This window comes from Suncus etruscus, chromosome 6 (assembly GCF_024139225.1).
Source record: "Suncus etruscus isolate mSunEtr1 chromosome 6, mSunEtr1.pri.cur, whole genome shotgun sequence".
In the NCBI taxonomy this organism is placed as follows: Eukaryota; Metazoa; Chordata; class Mammalia; order Eulipotyphla; family Soricidae; genus Suncus; species Suncus etruscus.
Window position 1 is genome coordinate 49,777,576 of NC_064853.1, and position 26,840 is coordinate 49,804,415.

At 52.2% G+C, this 26,840-nt stretch overlaps 2 protein-coding genes across 2 annotated transcripts in view; one reads left to right on the forward strand and one right to left on the reverse strand.

Annotated features, from left to right (window-relative positions):
- The window catches only part of WASF2 (WASP family member 2), a 103,272-nt gene extending 95,260 nt beyond the window's left edge, over positions 1-8,012 (forward strand). Inside the window, exons 8-9 of the mRNA XM_049774805.1 lie at positions 3,562-4,067; positions 7,733-8,012. Coding sequence (XP_049630762.1) covers positions 3,562-4,067; positions 7,733-7,890 — 664 coding nt within the window. The 3' untranslated portion in view covers positions 7,891-8,012. The remainder of the gene's footprint in view (positions 1-3,561; positions 4,068-7,732) is intronic.
- Positions 8,013-18,306: 10,294 nt separating this feature from the next.
- Positions 18,307-21,780, reverse strand: GPR3 (G protein-coupled receptor 3). Its single transcript, XM_049774939.1, has 2 exons — positions 21,670-21,780; positions 18,307-20,309 (listed from the first exon to the last, which is right to left on the reverse strand). The coding sequence occupies exon 2, from the start codon at positions 20,302-20,304 to the stop codon at positions 19,312-19,314; it is 993 nt and encodes a 330-aa protein (XP_049630896.1). The 5' UTR covers positions 20,305-20,309; positions 21,670-21,780; the 3' UTR covers positions 18,307-19,311.
- Positions 21,781-26,840: the final 5,060 nt, after the last annotated feature.

The following is a 26,840-nucleotide window of genomic DNA, read 5'->3' on the forward strand; positions in this document are numbered from 1 at the left end:
GATAGATAGGTCTCTTGCCTTGCATATGACTGACCCACATTTGATTTTCAGCATCCTATGTGGTTCCCCGAGTACTGCCAGGAGTAATTCCTGAAGGAGGAGTCAAGAGTAACCTTTGAGCACTGACATCGTGTAGGCTCCCCGCCCCAATAAAATCTGGGACCAGAGCATTAGTACAGGGAGTAAAGTGCTTGCTTTGTATGCCCCTGACCCAGGTTCCATATGTGGCATCCTATATGGTCTTCCATACCTGCTAGGAGTAATTCCTGAGTGCAGAGCCAGAAATAACTTCTGAGAATCACACTGGATGTGGCCCCAAAACAAGATCAACAAAAAAATCTGTAAGGAGAATTAAACAAAGGGAAGATGAGAAGAAACTTTAGAATCTGTCCATTTTTATATTTCTCAGTGTCTGTGGCAGAGGTGTAAGAAGGAGTTAACAAAGAGTGGCTCAGAAGACATCTGTGAGGTGTTTCCTCATAGTCACTTTTCCCTTTCTAATGCCTGACCAATGAGAGCCATAAAAGGTCACCCTTTCTCTTTGGGCACTGTTGATGCAGAGAGTAGCTGTGTGGATAGCCCCTCCAGTGGAGTTTAAATAGGTGCTGTGCCTCCTCCCATCTGTGCCTCCCACCCTGGACCATTCTTCTTGGCTCTTGAAAGCACTAATCTCAGATCACTGCCTGCTGCTTGCCCTGCCTGATTCAGCTAACGTTGAAGGTCTGTGGAAAATTCCAAGATGGATGTTTGTCTCAGGCGTAGTTTTTAGTGCACGGCAGATACAAAGGTGGAACAGCTAGCTCTTCAGCCTCACACAAAGCCTGAGATCTGGCAGTAGCAGCCAAGCATTCCTGCCCTGGGAGCAGTACCCCTTCATATTCCCTCAGCCTGCATCAGTCTGATGGCACATTCATTTCCTGTTTCTGCTGACCCTCAGAACCTCATTTCTCTCCACTTTTTCCATATGAGTGCTGAAGGAGTATTCACCTAAATCTATGCCCTGCTCAGGTTTTGTTAGCATGGTGTATGAAGATTTCCTGTCCTCATTTCACTTGTATTATTGGTGCCATGTTTTTTTTTGTTTGTTTTTAATTTGGGGCCACATCCAGCAATGGTCATGGGTTACTCCTGGCTCGGCATGGGTTATTCCTGGCTCAGGAATTATTAATGGTGACGCCTGGGGGATTGTATGGAATGCCAATGATAGTGTCTGGGTTAGCTGCATGCAAAGTAAAGTCCTACCTACCTGCTGTATCTCTTTAGACCATTGCTTATTTGGGTTTTTGTTGTTGTTGTTGTTGTTGTGTTTTTGGTTTTTGGGTTATGCCCGGCAGTGCTCAGGGGTTACTCCTGGCTGTCTGCTCAGAAATAGCTCCTGGCAGGCACGGGGAACCATATGGGACACCGAGATTCGAACCAACCACCTTTGGTCCTGGATCGGCTGCTTGCAAGGCAAATGCTGCTGTGCTATCTCTCCGGGCCCGCTTATTTGGTTTTTTGTTTGCTTGTTTGTTTGTTTTGGAGCCAAACCTAGCAATGCTCAGGTAATACCCCTGACTCTGCACTCAGGAATGACTTCCTGGCAGAGCACAGGGGACTCATTAGGATGATGGGAATTGAACCTGGGTCAATGGTGTCCAGGCAAGTGCTATACTTACTGTGCTATCGCTCCCACCCAGTGCCATGCTTTTTAATGAGTATTCCATTATCCTAATGTTGCACCAAAACAGTTTAGTAATAAATGACATTTAGTTTTGGATTTTAATATCCCCCCCCCCCACTCTTTCCAGCTTTGTGCTTGGTGGGTACTCCCAACTCTGTGCTTGGGGGTTTCTCCTGGAGGTGTTGAAGAGGCCTTTATACAAAGCTTGTGCTCAGCTCATTGAGCTTTATCTCTAGCCTTTACTATTTTTTTATGCAAACATTCTTCATCCTGGCTCCAAAGCTAACTCTATGATTCCTCTTAGAGGAAAATCAAAAAAGAGCCTTTCCCAGGATGGTGATGAGGTATGAGAACCTAAGAGATGGTCTTGGCCTGCTCTTACATGATAGAAGAACGTTCACTAGTTTTAGGTAGTTTTTCTCAGTGTCTCCTTACATTTCTTTTCTGATGGGAAGCTCATTACTTACAAGACTTTTTTTTTCCTATGCTCTGGGAGAGCTCATGTGGGATTAATCTAATTATGAATGCTTTAATACTGCAGTGCAGTGCATCTTGGTAGTGCATTTACCTAGATTTGCCTAATGGCCAGAGGCTCTCTACACCGAAGACCTTAAGTTCAGCATTACTTCATTACTCTGTGCTTTTTTTGTTTGTTTTTATTTTTAGACCACACTTGACAGTGCTCAGGAGTTACTCCTGACTTTGTGCCCAGTAATCACTTTTGGTGGGGCTTGGGGGACCACTAGGCGGTGTCAAGGATGGAATCCTGGTCAATTACATATAAGACAAGCACCCATCCCTCTACTAAATGTACCAGCCTCTACTGGGTGACTTTGTGGGTATACATGCCCTACATGACATAGGCTGTTCTTTTTTTGTTTGTTTGTTTTGTTTTGTTTTGGGGTCACACCTGGCAGTGCTCAGGGGTTACTCCTGGCTCTATGCTCAGAAATTGTGCCTGGCAGGCTCAGGGGACCATATGGGATGCCGGGATTCGAACCGCTGTCCTGCATGGAAGGCAAACGCCTTACCTCCATGCTATCTCTCCAGCCCCACATAGGCTGTTCTTTTTTGTTTGTTTGTTTGTTTGTGTTTTTTTTGGGGGGGCACACCCGTTTGATGCTCAGGGGTTACTCCTGGCTAAGTGCTCAGAAATTGCCCCTGGGGGCCGGAGAGATAGCATGGAGGTAAGGCATTTGCTTTTCATGCAGAAGGTCATCGGTTCGAATCCCGGTGTCCCATATGGTTCCCCGTGCCTGCCAGGAGCAATTTCTGAGCACGGAGCCAGGAATAACTCCTGAGTACTGTTGGGTGTGACCCCCCCCCAAAAAAAAAAAAAGAAAAAAAAATAAAGAAATTGTCTCTGGCTTGGGGGGACCATATGGGACGCCAGGGGATCGAACCGCGGTCCTTCCTTGGCTAGCACTTGCAAGGCAGACACCTTACCTCTAGCGCCACCTCACCGGCCCCACATAGGCTGTTCTTAAAGTGAACATGATTTGAGCCTCTTGACTTCCTTGGTTTTATAGGGTTTTCTGGGCCAAGTAAATAGGAACCATTTTGAGATGACCTAAGGCCATTTACAAAAGAGGAAAGATGATGGCCATTGTGAGAATTTTGAAGAATTAGTTTTAAATTCCCTCTTGTTTACCCCTTCCTTTTGCTGCTGTTGCAAACCAACAGACTAGGGTTGCCATGCACTTTTGTAGTTGTTTTATTCATCATGACTGTAGTTTTTACTTGGGTTTGCACTCCCAGGCTTTGCTTTCTGAGCAAAAGTAAAATGAGCGTAAGTGAATGATAATCCATCATGAGCCCTAGACTTGTAAGTACACCAAACTGGAAGTAGATGTTTGCATCTTGAAAGTGATTGCAGATCTTGTTCTTTGTCCCTTTAGCTATTCTTCAGACAACCAAGGGGGATCTGGCTTGGTTGGAACCAAACGGTCCAGTGTGGTCAGCCCGAGCCACCCACCACCAGCTCCTCCACCGGGTCCCAAATCTGGATTTGCTCCACCACCTGCACCTCCACCTCCACCTCCACATCCACTCGTGGGGGTTCCACCCCTTTCACCTCCTGGAGGATTTGGGTCTTCAGGGCCCCCACCACCGCCTTCACCCCCATCTTTTCCACCTCACCCTGATTTTGCTGCCCCTCCACCACCTCCCCCCCCACCGGCTGCTGACTATCCCATCCTGCCACCACCTCCTTTGTCCCAGCCAACAGTAGGAGTATCACCTCCTCCACCTCCTCCTCCTCCTCCTGGGCCCCCACCACTCCCCTTGAGTAGTGTGGATTCTCAGCCTGCCCCCCCACCTCCACTTTCTGATGCCACCAAACCCAAGTCTTCTTTGCCTCCTGTGAGTGATGCCCGCAGTGACTTGCTTTCAGCAATTCGTCAAGGTAAGTCACAGAGGGGAGGTCAGTATTGTAAAGCTTCTTCTCTCCTGCACTGGGGGTGACTGCTACGGTGATGAGGGCTGCCTGCCCTTCTCAGGAAACAGTGTTTGCTGGTGAATAGGAATCTGTACCTCAGGCCTAAGGGCAACCTGAGGAAGGGCTTTGAAAATTAAAGTAAGATTGGGCCTGGAGAGATAGCACAGTGGCGTTTGCCTTGCAATCAGTCGATCCAGGACCAAAGGTGGTTGGTTCGAATCCCGGTGTCCCATATGGTCCCCCGTGCCTGCCAGGAGCTATTTCTGAGCAGACAGCCAGGACTAACCCCTGAGCACCGCTGGGTGTGGCCCCCCCCAAAAAAAAAGAAAATTAAAGTAAGATTTAAGTTTTGAGGCCAGGGAGATGGTTCAAAGGGCTGAACATGCAGGAGACCCAGATTCACTGACTAACACTGCATGGTACCCTAAGCATCACCCAAACAAAACAAAAATAAAGATTTAGATTTTTTTTTCCACCTTGGTTAAAAGATATTCTCTCTCTCTCTCTCTCTCTCTCTCTCTCTCTCTCTCTCTCTCTCTCTCTCTCTCTCTCTCTCTCTCTCCCTCTCTACCTCCCCCCCCCCTCTCTCTCTCTCTCCCTTTCTTCCTCTCTACCTCCCCCCCCCCCATCACTCTTTCTCTTTAGGTGACACCCACTGATGCTCAGGGAGATGTTCCCAGTTTAGTTCGGGGACCAGTGCAGTGTTGTAGGATAGCTAACAGACTTCTATCTGCAAAGCATGAACTCAGACCACTGAACAATTTCTCTGGCCCTTTGTTTTTAGGAGTTGCTAGGGGTCCAAACCAGAGCCTTACACATGAAAGAAGATACATACTCTATTCTGTTGCATGCTCCTTTTCTTCAGGAGTGAGCCACCCCCAGAAGTATTCAGGGGGCCATTTGATGCCAAGGATCAAATGCAGAGCCTCACCCATGGCAGACACGTATTCCTTCACTTGGCTGTATTTTTGGCATAGGAAGTAAAGGATTGGGGGATATAAGGCAGAATGACAGTACAGTACAGCAGATAGGGTGCTTGTCTTGCACTTGCTCAACTCCAGTTTAATCATTGGTACCCCATATGGTTCCCAAGCCCACCAAGAGTGATCTAAGTGTAGAGCCATAACTGAATACCACCAGTTATGCCCCTCCCCTCCAAAAAAAACCCAAAAAGAGTGGGGCTAGAGCTGTAGTACAGCAGGTAGGTCTTTTTTCTTGAGCAACCTAGGCATCTAGGTATCAATACCTAGACATCAATCCCCAGCAACTCATGTGGTTCCTCCCCAACCCGAGCACTACCAGGAGTAAATCTAAGTGCAGAGCTAGGAGCTAGGAGTAACTCACCTAATCTTCATTAGGTGTCCCCCCCCCCCCAAAAAAAAAAAAGTAAAGAACTAAAAAAAAGTAGGGGCTGGAGAGATAGCATGGAGGTAAGGCGATTACCTTGCATGCAGAAGGACAGTGGTTCGAATCCCGGTATCCCATATGGTCTCCCGAGCCTGCCAGGAGTGATTTCTGAGCATAGAGCCAGGAGTAACCCCTGAGCACTGCTGGGTGTGACTAAAAACAAAAAACAGACAAACAAAAAGTAAAGGAATTTTACTTTTTGTTTGTTTTTGCTTTTGGACCACACCCAGCAGCACTAGGGGTTACTCTAGACTCTGCTCAGAAATCACTCCTGGGGCCGGGCGGTGGCGCTGGAGGTAAGGTGCCTGCCTTGCCTGCGCTAGCCTAGGATGGACCGGACCGCGGTTTGATCCCCCGGCGTCCCATATGGTCCCCCAAGAAGCCAGGAGCAACTTCTGAGCGCATAGCCAGGAGTAACCCGTGAGCGTCAACGGGTGTGGCCCAAAAACCAAAAAAAAAAAAAAAAAAAAAAAAAGAAATCACTCCTGTAGGCCAGAGTAGTGGTACAGGCAGTAGGGTATTTGCCTTGTACGCGCTAAACTAGTACGGTTCTCAGTTCAATCCCCGTTCAATCGGCGTCCCATACAGGGGCGATTTCTGAGTGCCTAGCCAAGAGTAACCCTTGGGAGTTACCGGGTGTGGCCCAAAAACTAAAACAAAACAAAACAAAACAAAAAAAAGAAGTCACTTCTGGCAGGCTCTAGAGACCATAAGGAATGCCTGGGATCAAACCCACGTCTATGTGCAAGACAAACACCCTACTTGCTGTGCTATCACTCTGGCCCCACCAAAAAAGTAAAGGATTTTTACACACACAAACGCACACATACACGTTCTGTGCTCTGAAGTGGCCCCTGGTCACCATCTGCAGTGCTAGGGATTAAACCAGGATTAGCCTCGTGCAGAGAAGTGCCTTACTCCCCCAATACTATCTTTCCAGCTTCAAGTAAAGGATTCTTAACCTAAAGTCTTTGGGGTTAGGGGCTTCCTAGTGCTTTGGGACCAGGTATACTTGCCAGAGCTAAAGCCGGGAGGACAGGCAATTTCAGGGATCAAACTCAGGGCCTTGGCCATATGTTTTACCTCTTTTAGTTCTCTCCTTTGTCCCTGTTAACCTGGAATCTCTTGAGGATTTATACTGTGTGTATGTTTGTGTCTGTTTTTTCCCTCCCTTGGGGAAGTGCCTTTATTTTTCATCAGGTTCTGAGAAGGGTTTGTCCTTTGGAGATAAACCAGAACCACTGTCCTCAAAAGTCCTCTTTCAGTAGGACTCAGATACTGTCCTCCCTTTTTTGCCTTTTTCAGCTTTTCTGCCTATTTTTTCTCTTTTTCACTCTTTCCTCTTTTCCTTCCCCACTTTTTTCTTCCTCTCTTCCCTTTTCACCCGCTTCATCATCATTTTGCCTTTTTGGAATTCTCTTTCTGTCAGGGACTGTGTTCTCAAGAAGTTAGAGTGATTTCTCCTTTTTTATTTGTGGTCAAGCACCTGGAAGTGCTCAGGGGTCACTCCTGACTGGGGACCATATGGAATGTCCATGTGTCATTCCCTACCCCACCCTGCCAGTTTGGCCTTGTGCAAGGCCAGCACCCTACCTGCCGTACCATCACTCTGGCTCTAGCATGATTTTTTTTTGTTTGTGATCTCCAAGGATCTGAAAGATCTTCTAGAAGGAACAAGCTCAGGTAGCTGAGCCCTTTTATAATTGAAGAATTGGGCAGGCAAGGTACCACTAGTTGGGATATGTTGTCCACTCCTCCCTCCACCTCGTGAGTAATACCATTCTCCATACTAGCTTTCCCTGTGGGAATCGGGAAGAATGGCAGTTTCTTTTCAGACATGTACCTAAGTCCTTTTCTTTGCTGACGCCCCTTTTCCCTCCTTACTGTTTTTTCTTTTCTTTTTTTGGGGGGGCGTTTTTGGGCCACACCTGATGATGCTCAGGGGTTACTCCTGGCAGTGCTCTCAGAAATCGCTCCTGGCTTGGGGGACCATATGGGATGACGGGGATTGAACCGCAGTCCCTCTCAGGCTACCTCGGGCAAGGCTGACGCCTTACCACTTGCGCCACCGCTCTAGCCCCCCTTCCTTACCTTCTTAAGGGATCATTCTTTTTGCTCAACCTTTCTGCTCCCCCCACCAATAGCCGGATCCCGTCCTCAGACCTGGATAGATTCTGAGGCTGAGGACATGCCTTAAATCTTTTCTCTTTCTTCCCTGCCCCCAGGCTTTCAGCTGCGCAGGGTTGAGGAGCAACGGGAGCAAGAGAAGCGGGATGTCGTGGGCAATGACGTGGCCACCATCCTGTCACGCCGCATTGCTGTTGAGTACAGCGACTCGGAAGATGACTCTTCTGAGTTTGATGAGGACGACTGGTCGGATTAATGCCTTCTGGCTGCTTCCCATCTTCTTTTTTCTTTCCTTCCTACTTACTAAATTGATGCTTGCTCCCCACAATTTTATGGGAAGCAAAGGGAGGAAAAAAGAAATTTCAAGGGGCCAAAGTCTTCCCTGAAGCAACCAAAGATATATCCAAATGCTTCCTCCAAACTAACGTCTTTCCCCCTCCCCACAACCCTTGGAGTTTCTGGAGTTCTATAGTTTAGACATTCCTTCTTTCTTCTCTTCATACTTTTAAGCAGATCTCTTAGAATGGTTTTAAATTGGAGTAGGTGCCTCCCACTAGGAGCCATTTTTAACTGTGGACTTCCACAAGGCTTAGCTCTGAGCTACTTCAAATAGCCAGTCACTTCTGGTCCTACATGAATTTAAGCCACCAAGCCCCTTGAATGTCTCCCTCAGAAATCACACCCTTCTGAAGGCTGTGCTTGTTGCCTTCCTCGAAGGCTTCACTGAATATAATGTTCAGGTGTTTCTTAAATGCTTCACCTCCAAGTGCTGCCTGGCACTGCTGCCCAGTTCTAACTCCCAGAGATACTCATGACCAAACTAACATTTCGCCTCAGGGATCGGGGCCACTGCTGGCTATCAGGGACCACACATTTAGATGTAGAATTGGAGGAATGGTAGAACTCCTGGGTCTTACCCACTGAATGTTATGAACATCTGCAAATGGGGAGAGACTTTCTGAGGCTCACAGGGTTGGCCAGTGACAGCATAGACCCCCTCAGTTCCCAATTTCAAGCCACCTGTGCTTTCTGGGACCAAATAGCAGACACCTTTTGAGTCTGGGCTCTGCTCTTCCAGCTCACACCTCCGAGCTTCCCATAATCCTTTGCCTCTACGTTCCCTTCACTACCCTCCCACATGGCCTTGGGAGCTTGGCCCCTCTGGGGCCCAGAGGTAGTGAGAGAAGGAAGCAGCTCGGCAGCTTTGACAGGTGCTGTTTTCAATTCCTCTGCATCCCCCCCCCCCCCCTCTTTTTATTTTCCCAATTTAAGCCAACGGTAGAAACTTCAGTCCCTCAGGCTGGCAGCCGCTGCCTGGGGGGGCCTGGTAGCCGTGAGGAGGGCTGAGAGGCAGAGGGACTCTGGGTTTGTCTCTAGCTTCCCTCTTCTCTGCACACGGTGTTGTTCCCTGCTCAGTCCCCCTTTCCTGGGGCTAATTCACAGGTGCTATTATTTAGGAAAAAACTGGTCAGCTATGACCAACAGTGAGGTTTCTTCTCTTGTGGCCGAACTATTGTGCGGCCTCTTATGCTGAAACCGGCTTCTCCTGGCTTCTCTGGCTTTCAGAGCTCTGAAACAAAGAGAAACAGGATCTGTCTCTGCCCAGCACAGCAAATGGTTGTAGTAATTGCCAAAGCCCTTGTAAACCCCTCCGGCTGGAGGAGAGCATGTAATCATGGGTCCTGCCGCTGTGTCCTGGCTGAATGCTCCCCCTCTCCTCCTTTCCTTGAACTTGGGGCCTGGGAACTGAGCCTGGAGGTGCCAGCATGCGCTCCTGCTCTGCTGCTCTGGACCAACCCCTCTTCCCTCTCCCTGGATCAGGTATCTCTGGCACTGGATTGGCACCAGGCTCCAATTCGAGCTGAGCAGGCTCTGTGCCTCTGCCTTGTCCACCCACCCTGCACTGTGGATGCTGAAGGTGCTTTCTTAGAGCCCTGAAGGGCTGTGAGTGATGCCCCCGATGAGGCAGGCAGAGGGCAGTGGTTCTTCCAGATAGGAGCCCTGGGGCCAGCCAGGCCAGGGTTTGTGCCTAATGGCTTTGACTAAATTACCCCTCCCCCTCCTTTCCGGAAAAGGGGGAGCCAGCACCACTTGCTCTGGTTCTGCTCTGACCTTGAAAGGGGCGGTATTGGCCTGGCTGGTGAAATGGACAGCGTCCGCTGTCCATCCGCAGTGGAAAGGGCTGGGGGCAGGAGAAGGTGGGGAGGGGCACTGCCTGCGGAAGGTAGGATTAGATCATTAGCTCAGTGACCTCCTAGGGTTTCGATGTGCTGTGTTCTCATCCTACAGCTGGTTTGGTAATGATCTGCAAGTCCCGGAGAGCAACAGCACAGCTCTGCCTGACGCTCTCATTAAAATCTATGCAGCCAAGCTCGGCGCTTTGTAGCAGCCGGCCTTGCGAAGCCTCCTCAGCTTGGGGGGGCTGGGGACCCAGTCAGCCGAGAGGCCCTCTGGGCTCTACTTATGCATATGTGCACCAAAAAAAAAAAAAGGAGCTTCTTTAAACCTAAAGCCCTTTAAGATGATAAAGGATCCTGTGCAGGTAATTGTGTGTTTTTGGAACCCTGTAATGTAGAATGCAGAGTTTAGTGATTATTTAAACTGGGCTGAGGCTGGTAAGAGTGTGAAACAATGGCCAATAAGGACTCCAGCTCTGAAGCCAAGGAGCCACCTCCCTTCCTGGTCTGCCAGCCCCAGGGACCTGCCCCCATTCCTGTGGCCCAGGGGTCCAGCTCACCTCTCTGTGGAGGCCTGGAGCTCTGCTCGGCTGTTAGATGTCACATTCCAGGGGGGAAGAGGCTGAACTGGTGGGCTGGGGATCCCTCCAAGGCTCAGAGCAGCTGGCCCAGGCTCCTGCTTGCCTCCAAGAGAAGCTCGAGCGCCCTCAGAAACGACCCTGGCCAATGTCACCAGCACAGCTGAGGCGGTGTTGTCAGGGCTAATGTGAAATCTCTTCCCGTGGCGCCAATCCTCCAACGCAGCCACGCCAGCTTGGACAGATCGAGGTCTCCTTGGCTCTGGTGACCCTGTTAAGGATTCCCACTGGACTCCTGGCTCCACCCTCCAACTTCCCCTCACCTCAGGGCTGCAAGGGCTCTGGGCCCTGGGCCTGCTGGCCAAAGGCTTTTTTGCTCAGGAGACATGCTAGGCTTGATGGTCAGAAGCTTTGAGTGGGGCTCAGCTTTTCTATGAGACCCGGTGTCGCCCAGATATATGCCTCATTCTGTGCCTCTGTGTGAGCTAGGGAACAATTCATTATTGTATTAACTTTACTCAATTAATTCACTTGAGAAACTAACCAATTTTTACTTTCTGTCTAGAATGATGTACATGTAGGAAAATAAGCCGTAATGCTCCCAAAGTGCCTTGTTTTCTTTGACATAAATATATTTATAAGGACAGATTCCAGTTGATTCTTGGAAATGTTTGCCACATGTAGATTTTAGGGAGTGGGTTTATAGTGCCATGGAGGTACAGTCTGAAATGGGTCATTATTCCTAGAGACTGGCAGATGTGAGCCTTACAGTGGGGTGAAGCCAGGCTCCTTACACAGCCCTTTCCTCTTGGGCCCATTCCTCAGGTCCTCAGTTCTTCCGGCAGCACCACTATTTCCTGCGCTCACTGTCCCCGTGGGCTCCTGTGTGCATCACCTTTGCAGCCAGTAGCCTGAACGTTCCATGCTACTATGCGATAGAAACATATAAATGCCAGCATTTTTAATAATTTGATAAAGTCTTTGTAGCTGTTTAGTTTCTGGTGTGTGTGGGAGAGAGACGGAGACAGATTTGGCAGGGGGCACAGGAGAGAACCACAGGTGGTGGCCAGAGCCCAAAACAAGGCTCAGTGTGTGCGGGCTCCGAGGGCAGGAGGCCTCTGGCTTTGGGTGGCAACGCCCCATGGTTGGGCTTGGGCTAAAGGCCAGGAACCATTTTGGTTTAGGAGCCCAGAGTTCAGGGATTCAGACCAGACCCCTCAGCTGGCCGTGGGGGATGTGCTCGGCCAGGGGAAAGGAGCTGTTGGCAGCTCCTTGCGTGAGGCAGAAGAGGAGCAGGCTGAATGCTGATGCTGCCTCCCCACATCTGGCCGGCATCTTGTCTGCCTCTCTCAGACCCGAACAACTTACCTTAAATAGAACGATTTACAACAGAATCTGATAAAGGGACCAGGCTGCTGGGCAACCCCTGGCCTGCCTAGGAGACGTGGAGGCTGGGTTTAGAGTCTGACCCAAAAAAATGACCTACCCAGGAAGTAACGGTTGTTCTGAGTACAGCTGCTGCGGGTAACTGTCCCTGGGGGGAATTTATGAGCAGACACCAGTTCCACCCAGCAGTCATTGTGGGGTGGCCCCAGGATGGGGCGGTAGTGGGTTGGCGACTGCGCTGGTCACGCCTGCTGCTCAGTCACCCACTGGCATCCCAGGAGAGGGGCAGAAGTTTTCAGTTGTCAGCAACTGCTGCGCCAGCCACTCTGAGCTCATCGCTGGGGGGTGGGAGTGCCGTGCAGGGGAGGGGGCACGGAACCCCTCGCTCCACCCTCCTGCCCAGGCCTCTGTTTAGTCAGCACTTGGCTTCCCAAGGCCATGACTGACAAGCAGCCAGACACTTGCCCTGGGAGAAGACAAAATGGTGGTGTGAGAAGCCGCCGCCTGGGAGCTGTGACCTGGTGCTAGTCCTCTGCTCAGTCCTGTCCTGAGAAGAAGGAGCCTCCTGCTTGCCGAGAGCCGCTGCAGCTCTATTTCAGTCTCCTGAGTCAGTAGCTGCCCCTTTCCCACATGGGGAAAACAGGTTGAGAGGTTGAGTTGCCTCAGACAACATAGTTGGCATGCTTTGTGCACAGGCTTGAATCAGAGCTCGTGCTCTGTCCACCGTATCATTTCTCTCCTGATCCTGGTGTCCAGAGCCCCAGGATTTAGTGAAGTCCTTTACCCCAGGCCCTGGGCTCAGGTGTGGGAAGGGAAGGAGCATTCTGGTTCTGGAATCTGGTGGGCTGCACTGAGGACCCTGCTCTGCTGGGTGTTGGGAGTGTCCTGTATACTTTGGGGCACAGGGAGTTTCCTATGTGTGGGTAGGAACACCCCTGACCCCTCCCCACCTGCGCATGCGTGCTCAGGGCTGCATCAATGCGTAGAGAGCCCTGCCAGGTGGGCTCATGGGACAGCCCTGCCCTCGCACAGACAAGGACACCTCGCAGGCAACGCAGTCCTTCACTGCAGATGGACCACACCAGGGCCTTGGGTGCCGCCCCTCTTTGCTGCCTCCACCAGTTCCTCACTGCCCCCTCCTGGCCACCCAGCCACCAGGGCAGCCTGGCCCCATTTCCTGTGAGTTCTGCACTGGGTGGTGGTCAGCAAGTTCCCACCCAGACCTTGAGGTGGGGAGCACTCTCAGATGCTCCCCATGGGAAGCCCCTCACCCCCCAGGTGATGTGAGTAGCTAAGGAGGATTCTCTGAAGCTTGAAAGCTCATGCATAGTCACAAGCTTTTCCAGGAGTCTCAGCAGAATCATTAGCAGTGGATGACAGAAGTCCTACAGAAATACCCTCCTGCAGGCAGCACCACATCCCCAGTCCAGGAACCACCCTCACTGAGCACAGCCTCCATGTTAGAAGAGAGCTGGGAGCCAGAGGCCAGCTCTGTTCCCTCACACCTTACCGCGCCCTCTCGCACCTCTCTGGGCCCAGCCTCCCTGCCTGTGCTGAGAAGTTGACCATGATGATGTCTAGGAACCTCCACTTGGGCATCTGCATCTGGGGAACTAACACCTCCCCAGATCTGTATGCCTGAGTAATGCACAGCCATAAACATTGCCCCCTACATTCCTTTGAAGTCCCAAGAGGGTCACCAACACAGGCCTGTTTGTTTACTAGGGGCCTCCCTAGCAGGCCCAAGGACCTCTACCAGAAGTATTTGGCTTTGCTGGGATTGGTTCAGTGCTAGTTCATGGAGATGCAGCAATGGAGCAGTTATACAGGAGACCAGCAGGACCACCCCGGTAGTGTGGAAGGGAGAGCATGCATTCAAGGCAAGCTCTCCAGCCCTTTGCACTCCCTGGTTGCTACACATACTCCTTTTACAGATGAGGAAGGACTCAGAGAGACACTAACTTAACCAAAGTCACACAGCAAGTTGGCAGCAGGCAAGGAAATAAATAGAAGCCTTCATTTCCAGTGCTTCAGGCCTACCTTCAAGGGAACGAAAGATCCATTGGGTCAGGGCCCATAGCTAGAGAGACGGGAGTAAAGAGACTAAAGCCAGAAACTCCCTTTCCAATTAGGGCATCCTGGAAACAAAAGAGCAGGGCCTAGGGGTGGTACCTGGGTCCATTCCATAGCCATAATGGAAACACACCTAGACAAGCCAAAGGCCAAGGGGCTAAGCTGGTCGGGAAGGTGATATACACAGGCAGTGTGTGCATGCATGTGGAGAGTCAAGTCCACTTCATGTCTGATGTCTGTTCATACAGCCCATGAGCATGCTTAGAAGTCCCGTGAGCATTGGTGGCCTGGAAGTGTATGGAAGCCTGCTTTGTATGTGTAGAGGTGGGAGCAGATGTGCTTCTGCATGCATGCCACGTGTACTGGATTTCTTCCTGAGTGTTCTTGGCTATGTGTAAATGTGTAAGAGTGGCATGGCATATGGCCATGTGCATGGCTGGTACCCATGTCCTCTGAGAGAAGGATACAGTGTTCCCTCTAGCCCTAGCGTAGGTGATGACCTGCCTGGCTCCAGCCAGACACTGGTCTCACAGCACCCCACCCCCACCCACCGCCTCTGCATGCTATTCCCCAGATTCATTTTACTTGGCCAATTTGCAGCCTCTTGCTCCCAGCTCCTGAGAAGGCCTGCAGCAAAGTCAAGGGGCTGGTGGCCAATTAACGAGGGGGTTAATCAGGGATCTGGGGACCCCTGGGGGGATGGGAAGCCAAGCCAAAGGCAGACATTACGGTTGGCAGGAGCTGGAGCTGCCTGTCAGGAGATGGGGGAGGAGAGGGCATGGGGAGGCTAGGGTCCTTTCCTCCATCAGTGCTACAAACTCTGCCTGTAGGCAGTCTGCCGGTAGGTTCCTGCTGCTGAGCACTCAACAGTGAGTACCTGTGATGAGCTGGGCACACTGTGCAGAGGTCATTGCACACAATCACTTGCTGTATGTGGTCCTGCATGCAGAGGTAGCCTGGCTCCAGGTCCCCTCTATAAACGCATGTGCAGTTTGGTGGGGCGGGAGGACAGATGGGTTCAGGTATACAGGTGTGTTTGGGCCCATGTACACACTGTTTGCAAGAGTTGTGTACACACACGAGCAGGTGCGTGCATAGATGCTCTGGCTTGAAAACACACGAAAAGTTGGTGCCTGTACCTGTCAGACACGTCTGTGTGCCCTCAACACCCCCAGTGCCAGGATGTGTGCCCACGTGCATGGACACTTAGCAGCCTGCACACTGCACTCCGCAGGGGGGCCATGCAGAGCTGCAGGGGCTGGCGGGCTCCAGGCTCCAGGAGAGAATCTGGCAGACGAGCCGCAGCCCCCGGCCCCGGGAGCCTGTTTTCCAGCCTGCGGAAGCTGTGAGCCCGTGAACTCATCTTATATTAATAGCTGCTGTCTCCTCACTTATTGCAAGAAGAGGCGGTCACGGCCCCACTGGGGGCTCAGCGCTCGGGGCCGCCCCCTCCCCCACACAGGACCTGGGAAGGAGTGGAAGAGAGATGGGCCCTCCTCGCTCCCGAGCCCACTGCAGCAGGAAGGCCCCCACTGCTCTGCTCCCGACTTCAGGGCTTTTGTAGCTGGGTGGGGTCTGGCATGGTGGTTGGCTGGTGGAAGCAAAGACTAGGCAGTTTTCCCACCCCTCAAAAACCACATGTGTACACATCACACACACACACACACACACACACACACACACACAGCCCCAGGCTGAGCACCAGATGAGTCTAAAGCCGAAAAAGGCAAGACTCCAGTTTGAGGGGCAGATTAGACCCTTGTCTCAGACACTGCCTTTCCTCAGTGGAGGATGGAGAAGTGAGCTGCAAGGCTAGCCCAGCTCCCCAGCCCCAGAAGGGCCCAGCCTGGATGAAGCACAGTGGGAAACTGCCTCTGCAGGAGCCCAGGTGGATGCAGGACTCAGCCTCTCAGATGCCTCAGATCCCCCCATAGCCCAATCAGACACACGAAGATCTGTGAGGCTATAGTTCAAGTGATATCACTTCATTTTGGCATGCACAAGTTTGATCCTCAGCACCACATGGTCCTTGGTGGCCTCCAAGCAGCACCTCACAGCCAGGCTGAATGCCACTGAGAATGAGCTGCTGGGGAGGATCCTATAAAAAGCCAAACAAAGAGGACCCACTCAGGGCCCAGTGGAGCTCCCAAGTGCCAGGCTGGCATTTGCTCAGTCGGGCCCTAGAGCAAGAGCTGAGTGAGAAGCACAAGTCACGGCCCCGTTGTGTTAGGTGGGATCCCTGAGAAGTTGGTTGGAACGGCAAGGAGGCCTTTTCTATTCCATCCTTGTCAAAGGCCTGGACAGGAAGCTGGGAATCCCAACTTTTCCCCAGCCTAGGGCTCCTTCCATCCTTGCTTCTCTGCCTGCTTTTTCTGTTTTGTTTTTTTTTCTGAAGAAAGCCTATTCCATCACTTCCAAAAATTTCCCTTGGAATCACATTGCCTGGGCTCACACCCAGCTCAGTGCCAGAGACATTTGCTTTTAAGCACTTGTTTTGCATGTGGTCAGTCCTGGTTCAGTCCCCAACATGGCACTGCATGGGCCACAAATCCGTCCCTCTTTATTCCCCCCCCCCCCCAAATAACCAAACGTTCCAGTTGAATTCCTTGTGACTTACAGCAAATGAAAGGTCAGCTCTCATCAAGACATCCTGGGCACCCTCGTTCCAAGATCACCCCATACTCAGGCACTCCTTTCTGGCTTTACAGAGCTCTGGCTTTAGGCTTGAGGATCTTCTCCTTGTATGACTTTGAACTGCTCATGGGAACAGCAGTGGGTAGGCACCAGACAGACCTCAACTTCCATGTGGAATATTGGGGAGAGCAGGATCCTGTCTATTATCTGTGTAGCCAAAGTGGCAGAGGGCCCACGGAAGCCAGGCAGGGAGATTCCCAGAGAGACAGGGAAAGGCTTACTCTGGCCTCCCCACTTTATGCTGCAGCATGGCTGTGTGGGGCTTAGTCCAGGTCTGCATCCCCCATCTTTGAGTCCATCCCAAAGCTTGAAGGAGAAGCAGGAATATGTTTGGTGCTGGGCAGAATTCCAGATATCCAGTGCTCCAGCCAGGGAAAGGGAGGGGCCTGCCTCCCAGCTTAGAGAATCCAGGGCCATGTGAGCAAGTATCTGCTCTTCTCTGGTCCTTAATCTCTCCCTCTGTACAATGGGCAGATCAGATGGACATACTGAGGCTCACCCCTAGATTTAGAGACTACCTTGAGACTTGTTAAGCCAGTTTCCTATTAGTCACACTCTGAACCTACAGGTTAGAGAGGTCACACTTGGCTCTTCACTCAGGGATCACTTCTGGCAATGCTCAGGAAACCTTATAGGATGCAGGGAATCCAACCACAAGTGCCAGGCAAGTGCCTTAACCCCTGTGCTCTACATCCAGGTGAACAGATTTTTTTTATTCTTTTTTTTTTGGGGGGGGGCCACAGCTGGAGAAGTTCAGGGGTTACTCCTGGTTCTGTACCCAGGAAACATTCCCAGTTGAGACCACAACAGGTAGGGCACTTACCTTGCATACAGTTCATCCCAGTTTGATCCCAGCATCACATATCTCGTGAACCCTACCAGAAATGGCTCCTGAGCACAGAGCCAGGAGTAAGCCCTTAGCACAACTTGGTGTAGCCCAAAACAAAAACAAGAAGAGGCATAATGAGGGCCCGGAGAGCTAGCACAGCGGCGTTTGCTTTGCAAGCAGCCGATCCAGGACCAAAGGTGGTTGGTTCGAATCCCGGTGTCCCATATGGTCCCCCGTGCCTGCCAGGAGCTATTTCTGAGCAGACAGCCAGGAGTAACCCCTGAGCACTGCCAGGTATGGCCCAAAAACCAAAAAAAAAAAAAAAAAAAAGAAGAAGAAGAAGAAGAGGCATAATGACCAGACTCTATCATACTTAGGAAGGGAGAAAAGGGGGAGAGCACATGTTCTGGAAAAAACTTCCCAGTCTGAACCCTGATTCTGTCATTTTCTACCTGTGTGACCTTGGGACAGTCACTGACCCTCTCTCAACCCCTTTTCTCATGTATGAAATATGAAAGCTCTTCCCTGGGCCCATGAGTCCTCATTAGGCATAGATGTGGCAACACATGTAATTTACATCGCATACAATAAAACAGCCATTACTAAACAGGCTGACTTGTTGAGTAAATATTTCATGTCAAATCCCCCAACTAAGATTACTGTGGGCAAAATGTGGGAACCTTCACTCCCCACAGATTCCTGCATGCTGTCCCCAAAGGAAGATAGGGTCCTGGCCTGGTAGCACTTGGCTCTGAGTAGTGAGCTTGGCATCCTGAGTCTGGTTACCTGCCAAGTCATCCTTCACCCTGGATCTCCAGGTCTAAGGAGTCCCCCCAAAGATCCCTAAAGCCAGCCTGATCCTTTCATTTTAGGCTTTTCCCAGGCAGACCAGTCCCCAATCCACCTTCTCTTCCATTAGAAGACAGAAACATGGCTATCACAAAATCATTTTTTATTGTGGGCTGGGCCAGGGACAGGAATAGGGAATGCACTGGGGACCATACCCCAGTTGGCAGAGGGGTTAGGTGTTGGCTCATGCCCTGGCTCCTCAAGGGCACCGCAGGGTGAAGCCTGGCTCCCAGGCCGTGGCTGTGGTGCTGGAGGTGAGGCAGGAATGGGGTTGGGGTTTGCACATCCTGATCCCGGCTGGTTGGCCGGGCTGCAGTTCCCCAAAATGGCCACCAGAGGGCAGCCGGCCCCCAGCGCAGAGGAATTCTTGGTTGCTCAGGTAATGGCTTCTTAAAAAAATAAAAAACCAGAGGCTGGTGTGTTCCTCCTGCAAACCCGTTGGGGGCGGGCCTGGGGAGAAGGCTCTGGTTTCTATGATCTCTTTGATAAAAAATAAGCAAAAACAATAACAAAATATGTAGTTTTTTCTTTCTCCCATTTCCCCCTCTAGGAACTGAGGTCAGATATGGGGGTGTGGGACTGGAGGGTACCCTGGAATGGCCTGAATTTCAAGGTGTGGGTCTCTTTATTCCCTTTGCCACCCATAAATAAATAGATAAATAAATAAATAATAAATCATCTGTATGTGCACATATATACAGGTCTGTCTTTGCCCTAGCCCCGCAACTGAGGACTAACCTCTCTGACTCTTCAGTAGCTTTCAAACTCAAAAGTAAAGTGACATGGTCAAGGTCAAGGATGGGACAAGATCAGGGACTTGGAATGGCACTGTAAAATGCCCAGGCAGCATTCAGGAACTGCAAGCCAGCTGGGCTGTGGGACTTTTTTTGAACGGAACCCTAACCACTTGAACATTCAAGAACCTTGGAGCCAGCTGGCCCTACAGGGATCTAGACAGCCTCCTGTGAAACACCCCATTCCTAGAACTCCAGAACCAGCTGGGTCTTGGGGGTTTGGAACAAAGCTCCGAAGGACCTATCTTCCTGGCATTCTGTAGTGATCGGGGCTAAGGGTCACCAAGGGTCACGCCGCTAGACATCACTGGGAGAACGGGATCGAAAGTGGATTTTGGAAGAGGAGCAGCAGCAGCAGATGGCCCATAGCACCTTCTGCACGTCCTGGTTGCGGAAGGCGTAGATGATGGGGTTGATCATGGAGTTATAGGTGGCAGGAAGCAGGGTGAGATAGGTATAGAGGCGTGGGGACTGGGCATCACCCAGGAGGCAGTAGACGGTGAAAGGAAGCCAGCAGGCGGCAAAGGCGCCCAGCACCACGGCCAGTGTGGCGATGCCCTTGCGGGTGGCCACATAGTGGGAGGCAGGCAGCAGGTGCCGCTGGAGGGCAATCTGCTGGGCATGGCGGCAGACGATGCGGCAGATCTGGGCATAGAGCTGCAGCATGATGCCAAACACCATGAAGAAGGCCACGGCCAGGACCACCAGATGGTTCTTGGAGAGTGGATACACCACGCCACATGTGATGGGGGCATCGAGGCAGTTCCAGGCTAGCACAGGCAGCAGCCCCAGGCCCAAGGCGCCGCCCCACACGAGGGCCAGCATCACGTGGGTCCGCGTCACCGTGGTCTCCGAGTAGTAGGTGAGGGCGTTGTACAGAGAAAGGTAACGGTCGATAGTGATGGCCAGTAAGCTGCCAATGCTGGCCGTGAAGGCCATCGCCAGCACCCCGACCAGCACCAGGTTCATCTCTGCTGAGCCGATGCAGAAATTGGCAGCAAAGTGCAGGACCAGACCTAGGCCCGCCATCAGGTCAGCCACGGCCAGACTGCCCACCAGCAGGAACATGGGCGCACGGAAGGCAGGAGTGCCCACGATGATCGCCACTACCAGCGCGTTCTCGCAGGACACCAGGGTGCCCGAGATGCACAGCACTACATCCCAGGCCGTTGGGGTTGGTAGCGGGGCTGCCGGGCCTGTGGACCCCTCTGCTGAACCCACGCTGCTCAGGTTAATGCTTCCTGGGCCTGCAGAGAGCCAGGCCAGGGGGCCGCCTGCACCCCACATCATGGTACCTGTAGGAGAAAGGCCTGTGAGAAGCTGCAGAGCTGGACGTAGCCAGAAAGGGGGGGGGGGAGGTGATGAGCTAGCCCTCAGGCTACCGGGAAGCATCCTTTAGGATTTTTTTTTTCTTTTGAGCCACACCCGATGGTGCTCAGGGGTTACTTTTGGCTCTACGGTCAGAAATTGCTCCTGGCTAGGGGGACCATATGGGATGCCAGGGACTGAACCTGACTCTGTCCCAGATAGTCTGCGTGCAAGGCAAATGTCCTACTGCTGTGCTATCACTCCGGCCCTGAATCCCTCAGTTTTTGTGCGTGGGTGCCCCTGCCTCATCTCAGGATTCATACCCAGGACTCCTTCCTTTGGTGCTCTCCAGGCCCAGGCCAGTAGGCTGTCTCTGGCAGAACGACTCTTGTCTGTCTGTCTGTCTGTGTCTCTCTCTCCCTGTTTGTCTCTGTCTGTCTGTCTCTCTCTCCCTGTCTGTCTCTGTCTGTCTCTCTCTCGCCCTGTCTCTGTCTGTCTGTCTGTCTGCCTGTCTGTCTCTCTATCCGTCTCTCCCTTCCGGTTCCGGGTCCTGCAGGCCCCTTTCTCCCACGTGTGTGACCCAGAAGAATCAAAGGAAGCTTTGAATTCTAGTGGGTGGAGGGTGCTCTAGGATCCAGAAGATGCCGGGGAAGGCACCAGACTGGGGGAGGGAAATATCTCATGACTCTGCTCGCTTTCCATAGGATGACACTCAATTTCTGAGGCTCCCTAAACCCCTCACGAGCCTGAAGATCCCTCCCCCCCCCCCCCCGTCACAAGGAATATGCGTGAAGCTACCGCTGCCCTCCTCGGCTAACAAGCCCTGGACATTCACCCCTGCGACCCTGACACGAACCAGTCCGGCCCAGACTTCTGTGTGCATCCTCCAAGCCAGCCCCTTGTCAGGTCTTGCCTGGTCTTGCCTTGTATTCTGAGCATCACTCCTCTCTGCTGAAAATCTGGATCCCTAAGTCAGACCCCCCGCCCACTTCTACCTGGACAGCTGGGTCTTGGGTCGGTCTCACCCCTCCGGTCAGCCCGGACATCTGAGTTCCAAGAAGTTAGACCCCCTCTCCTCCAATTGGGGAGCCGGGTGGCGGCCCTGGACGCCTCCTGCTGGCCCGATCGCATCTCGGACGACCTCAGCCCTCTCCTGGGCCTCAGGTGCCTATCCCAGTGCTCAGCTAGGTTCCCCCAAACGATGCCCGCCTAAGATCCCCAAATCTGACCCCGGGGGTGGGTTGAGAGGAAGCCCCACGGCGGGGCCCAGCGCTCCAGCATCCCTGAGCTCCTCCGGGCTGCTGGGGGGCCCCGCGGCAGGTAAGTAGGTCTCCGCTCTGCACTCACCTCGCAGGCAGGAGCACGCGTGGCCGGGCCGCGGGAAGGGTTCTGCTCGGGTCCGGGCGGCTCCGGTGTGTGCGCGGACCCCGAGAAGCCCCCGCGGCCGCGGGAGAGGGAGGCGTGAGTCACTCCGCCCCGCCCCCGGCCACCGCGCCCGTGACGTCACGGCGCGCTCAGCCAATGGGCGCGGCCGCCGGGGCGCAGCGCGCGGTGCGCTGCATAGTAATGAGGCCTCGCGCCGCCCGCGCCCCATTCATAAAAAAGCGGCCGGCTCGGCCCCGCCCCTCGGCCGGCCTGCGCTGTCCTTGACGCCGCGCCCTCTGCGGCCCCGGGGCCAGGGCGCCCGCGGGTGGGTGGCTGGAAGAGCCGGGGACAAGTCGCAGGGGGCTGCCGGGGTGGGACCGGAAAGGGGGCTGGGGGACCCCCGTCCCTCTCTGGAGTGATGCGACCCCGGGGTGGCAGAGCCTGGACCACGGCGGCCTGAAGAGATGCCAGGGATGGAGGGGGCTGATTGGGCGTCCCCCCCTGAGGATGACGGGGCTCTTGGGTGACGGTGGTGACAGGAGCACGAGGGAGCAGAGGTGGGTGGCGATGACGGGATGTGCCGTGACACGATCTCGGGGATGGCGGAGGTGGCATGCTGCCGTAGGATAGATAGGGCAATCGCAGGGCATCTCGAGCCACCGGTGACATGCCAGGTGACTCTGTGGCATGACACGGTGGTACAGGAGTTCTTGATGGAAGGTAGGTCGTGGTAAAGGAAGACGGAGGGACCCCCAGTGGTGAGGCTTCGGGGGTCATCATGACCCTGTCACAAGCGTCCAGGTGAGCAAGTTAAGTAAAGTGGTTTTAGAGTTGCTGGAGCGGAGGTGTCCAGGCGAGTGGGCAGGGCAGGAAGGGGTCTGGACCAAGTGACCTGGAGGTCCTACCAGGACAGGTCCTGTGATGCCGGGCCAGGACAGAGCTGGTGACCAGTGACGTTTACTGTCTGGCCAATAGCACCTCACAGCACGGGGCTGAGGGGAGCTGGCACCAGTTCAAAAACTAAATTATTTATTCAAGGATCTGGAAAACAGGCAGGGTGACCGGATGGGGGCACTTCCCCGAAGCAGCAGGGAATGGGAGCCGGGAAGAACTTGGAAGCAGAAACGCTGGCAGCTCAGTGCCCAGGGCAGGCCGCTCTGAACCCTTCCAGGATGCAGGGGCTCCTCTCTCCTTGCTCTGCCTTCCTGATCTGGGGGACTCTCCAAAGCTGACAGCAGCCTTCCAAGTGGGCTGTCCCAGGGTGGATGGACTTTGTCTGCTCCTCTACCCTCTTTCTCTACCCACATCCTAGCTGGATCATGCAGGCCACAGAGTGGGGGGGGGGGTGTCAGGGCCAGGGCAGTGAGGATTTGAAGCACAGCTCCAGTGGCTTCTGCCAGTGCCACCACCACAGGTCCCAGACTGTGGGGGACAGTGGTGTTAGTGGCTGAGCACGGGAGGAGAGGCAAGTCCTGGGCTGAGGGAGATGGTACTGTGATGGGCTTTGGTGAATTTGGGCTGCTATGATCATATGATGGTGGTTAGGAAGATAGACCAGATTCAAAGGGCAAATTCCTCCCTGTCCAAGCTGGTGAGATGGGCTGAGTGTATTAGCTCTCTGCTGTTTTCTCATCAAAGGTAAGGACAGTCCTGGCACCTGCCCCGAGGACTGCTGGGAGGGACCTGGTATGCCAAGAACAGGCAGTGTTGGTGCCAAGGGCCTCTCTGGCAGGAGGGTAAGCCCTGGGAGGCACACACAGATGGGCAGGTGGTCACTAAGGATCTGGAGGGAGTGACACTACCTGGGGAGTGGCAGAGCCTTGAGGAGGAACCTCAGGGTACCCTCTATCAGGGCACAGACATTCCTGTTCCAGGGCCTCTGCCATGACAGTCCCTGTACCTAGACCCTCTTTTTGTCACTCAGATCTCTGCACCTATCACCGCATCTGAAGCAGGCTGCCCCAAGTCCTTTCCACTCCCCAGCTCTTCCCCTCATCCTTTTCCCCTCTCCTTGATTTGCTATTGTTCAAAGTACCACAGTTGGGGGCCGGAGTGGTATCAGAGTAGTAGGGCATTTGCCTTGCACGCGGCTGACCCAGGACAGACGTGGGTTCAATCCCTGGCATCCCATATGATACCCCAAGCCAGGAGTGATTTCTGAGTGCAGAGCCAGGAGTAACCCCTGAGTGCTGCTGGGTATGCTCCCCCGCCAAAAAAAAAAAAAAGTAAAAAGTAGCCACAGTTGGAATGTGCTGTCTGCATTTGAATAGGATCCATGTGGGTGGAGACATTCACTCTATTCATGGGGGAACACAGCCTAGTGAAGAGGGGCCTTTTACAAAGATTCTCTGATTGGGAGATTGAATACAAACACAACATTGGAGCAGGAGTGGTAGTACAGTGGGTAGGGTACTTGCCTTGCATGTAGCCAGGTGTTGCCAATCAGCCCTTGATGGGACTGACTGATGGAGAGATGGAGGATGAGGTCTTTCTCCTCCAGCTCGGACCACGCATCTGTCACCTCTTCAGCCAGCGGTTCTGAGGTGAATGCAGTGGGCATAAAGCTAACAGGCAGTCAGGCTTCAGAAGGTATCAGCTTTATTCCATGGACATGGCTGAAGCCAAAAACCCCAGAATCAGCCCCAGAAAAAAGCCCCTGCCTTCCACAGATCCTTGCTTTTATACATCAGAATCAGGTACCACCCTAGGGCGGGAGCAGAATGCCAGGTCACACCCTAGGATAGGGCACAATCACTGATCGGGGTAGGATCAGTAACATAGTAATCCCATGGAAATGTTTAGATACACAACAGCCAGGTAGAGTTCAATCCCTGGCATTCCATACAGTTCCCAAGTCTGCCAAGATTAGAGTAGAGCCAAAAGTAAGCATTGATAACTGGCCCGAAAAGAAAAGGAAAGAAAATAAATTAGGGCCAAGGGTAGGAGTGTGACCCAGTGGAATAATGTCTGCCTCACTAAGTAAAGCCCTGGGTTTGAGTCCCAACATCACAAAAGAAAAAGATTCCAAAGGTAGAAACAGAATTACTCTTATCTTCTTCTTTTTTTTTTTTTTTTTTGGTTTTTGGGCCACACCCGACGGTGCTCAGGGGTTGGTTACTCCTGGCTATCTGCTCAGAAATAGCTCCTGGCAGGCACAGGGGACCATATGGGATTCGAACCAACCACCTTAGGTCCTGGGTCGGCTGCTTGCAAGGCAAAGGCCGCAGTGCTATCTCTCTGGCCCCTACTCTTTTTTTTTTTTTTTTTTTGGTTTTTTTTGGGCCACACCCGTTTGACGCTCAGGGGTTACTCCTGGCTACGTGCTCAGAAATCGCCCCTGGCTTGGGGGGACCATATGGGACGCTGGGGGATCGAACCGCGGTCCTTCCTTGGCTAGCGCTTGCAAGGCAGACACCTTACCTCCAGCGCCACCTACCTGGCCCCTCTGGTCCCTACTCTTATCTTCTTTAACTAGTTTCCTTTACATATCTGTCTGAGGGACCAGAGCTATATATAGTACAGTGGGTAGGGCATTTATTTGCCTTGCAGGTGGTTGACCTGGGTTCAATCCTCAGCACCTCATATGGTCCCCTGTGCCCACTAGGAGTGATTCCTGAGCTCAGATCTAAGAGTAAGCCCTGACCAATGCTGGCTGTGGGACCCCAGTCCCTGTCAAAAGTTTCTCTCTGAAGTTGCTTTAGGGCAAAGAACATTGATGACACTGTGTTGAGGCCACCCACATGGCTGGAGCTTTAATCCAGGGATTAAGTGTGTTCGGGATGGAGCCTTTCCTCAGTGCAGCCTCTATTCCTAACCTGAGAACCTGCAGGGCCACAGACGCTCACACATACATATGTGTGTAGATAGTCACATACACACTTCAGTGTTCCCATCCAATAGGAGATTTGTTGGGGGTCTGAGTGATAGCACAGTGTTTAACTCAACAGGGGGTGCTTGCCTTGCATGTAGCCAACCCAGGTTTCATCTGTGACACCAAGTAAATTCATTCCAGGAATGCAAGGATGGTTTAACATCCATAACTCTATCAACATAATACATAATATCAATAACAAGAAAAATAAAAACCACATGATTATATCAATAGATGCATAGAAAGCATTTGATAAGGTCCAACACCCATTTTTGATAAAAATTCTCAGCAAGATGAGAATGAAAGAAAACCTTTCTCAATATTTTTTTTTTTTGGTTTTTGGGTTTTTGGTTTTTTGGTTTTTGGGTCACACCCAGCAGTGCTCAGGGGTTATTCCTGGCTCCAGGCTCAGAAATTGCTCCTGGCTGGCACGGGGGACCATATGGGATGCCGGGATTTGAACCGATGACCTCCTGCATGAAAGGCAAACGCCTTACCTCCATGCTATCTCTCCGGCCCCATTTCTCAATATATTTAAGGCCATCTATCACAAACCAATGGCAAATATTATCCTCAATGGAGAAAAACTAAAAGCCTTCTCTCTAAATTCTGGTACAGGACAAGGCTGTCCGCTCTGATCACTCCTATTCAACATAGTACTGGAAGTCCTTGCTATAGCGATTAGGCAAGAAAAAGATATCAAGGGCATCCAGATAGCCGAGGCTGGTGAGGTGGCGCTAGAGGTAAGGTGTCTGCCTTGCAAGCGCTAGCCAAGGAAGGACCGCGGTTCCATCCCCCGGTGTCCCATGTGGTCTCCCCAAGCCAGGGGCAATTTCTGAGCGCTTAGCCAGGAGTAATCCCTGAGTGTCAAAAGGGTGTGGCCGAAAACAAAACAAAACAAAACAAAACAAAAAGATAGGAAAGAAAGAAGTCAAGCTCTCACTGTTTGCAGATGACATGATACTATATTTAGGAAACCCTAAAGACTTTACAAAAAGCTTCTAGAAACACTAGACTCATATAGCAACGTGGCAGGCTACAAAATTAACACGCAAAAATCAATGGCCTTTTTATACACCAATAATGATAGAGAAGAAATGAACATTAAGAAAACAAGCCGGGGGGGCCGGAGAGATAGCATGGAGGTAAGGCGTTTGCCTTTCATGCAGGAGGTCATCGGTTCGAATCCCGGCGCCCCATATGGTCCCCTGTGCCTGCCAGGAGCAATTTCTGAGCCTGGAGCCAGGAATAACCCCTGAGCACTGCCAGGTGTGACCCAAAA

What these genes read in the sequence shown, in the direction of transcription:
- GPR3 (XM_049774939.1), bottom strand. Translation starts at nt 20,304, where the DNA reads ATGATGTGGGGTGCAGGCGGCCCCCTGGCCTGGCTCTCTGCAGGCCCA.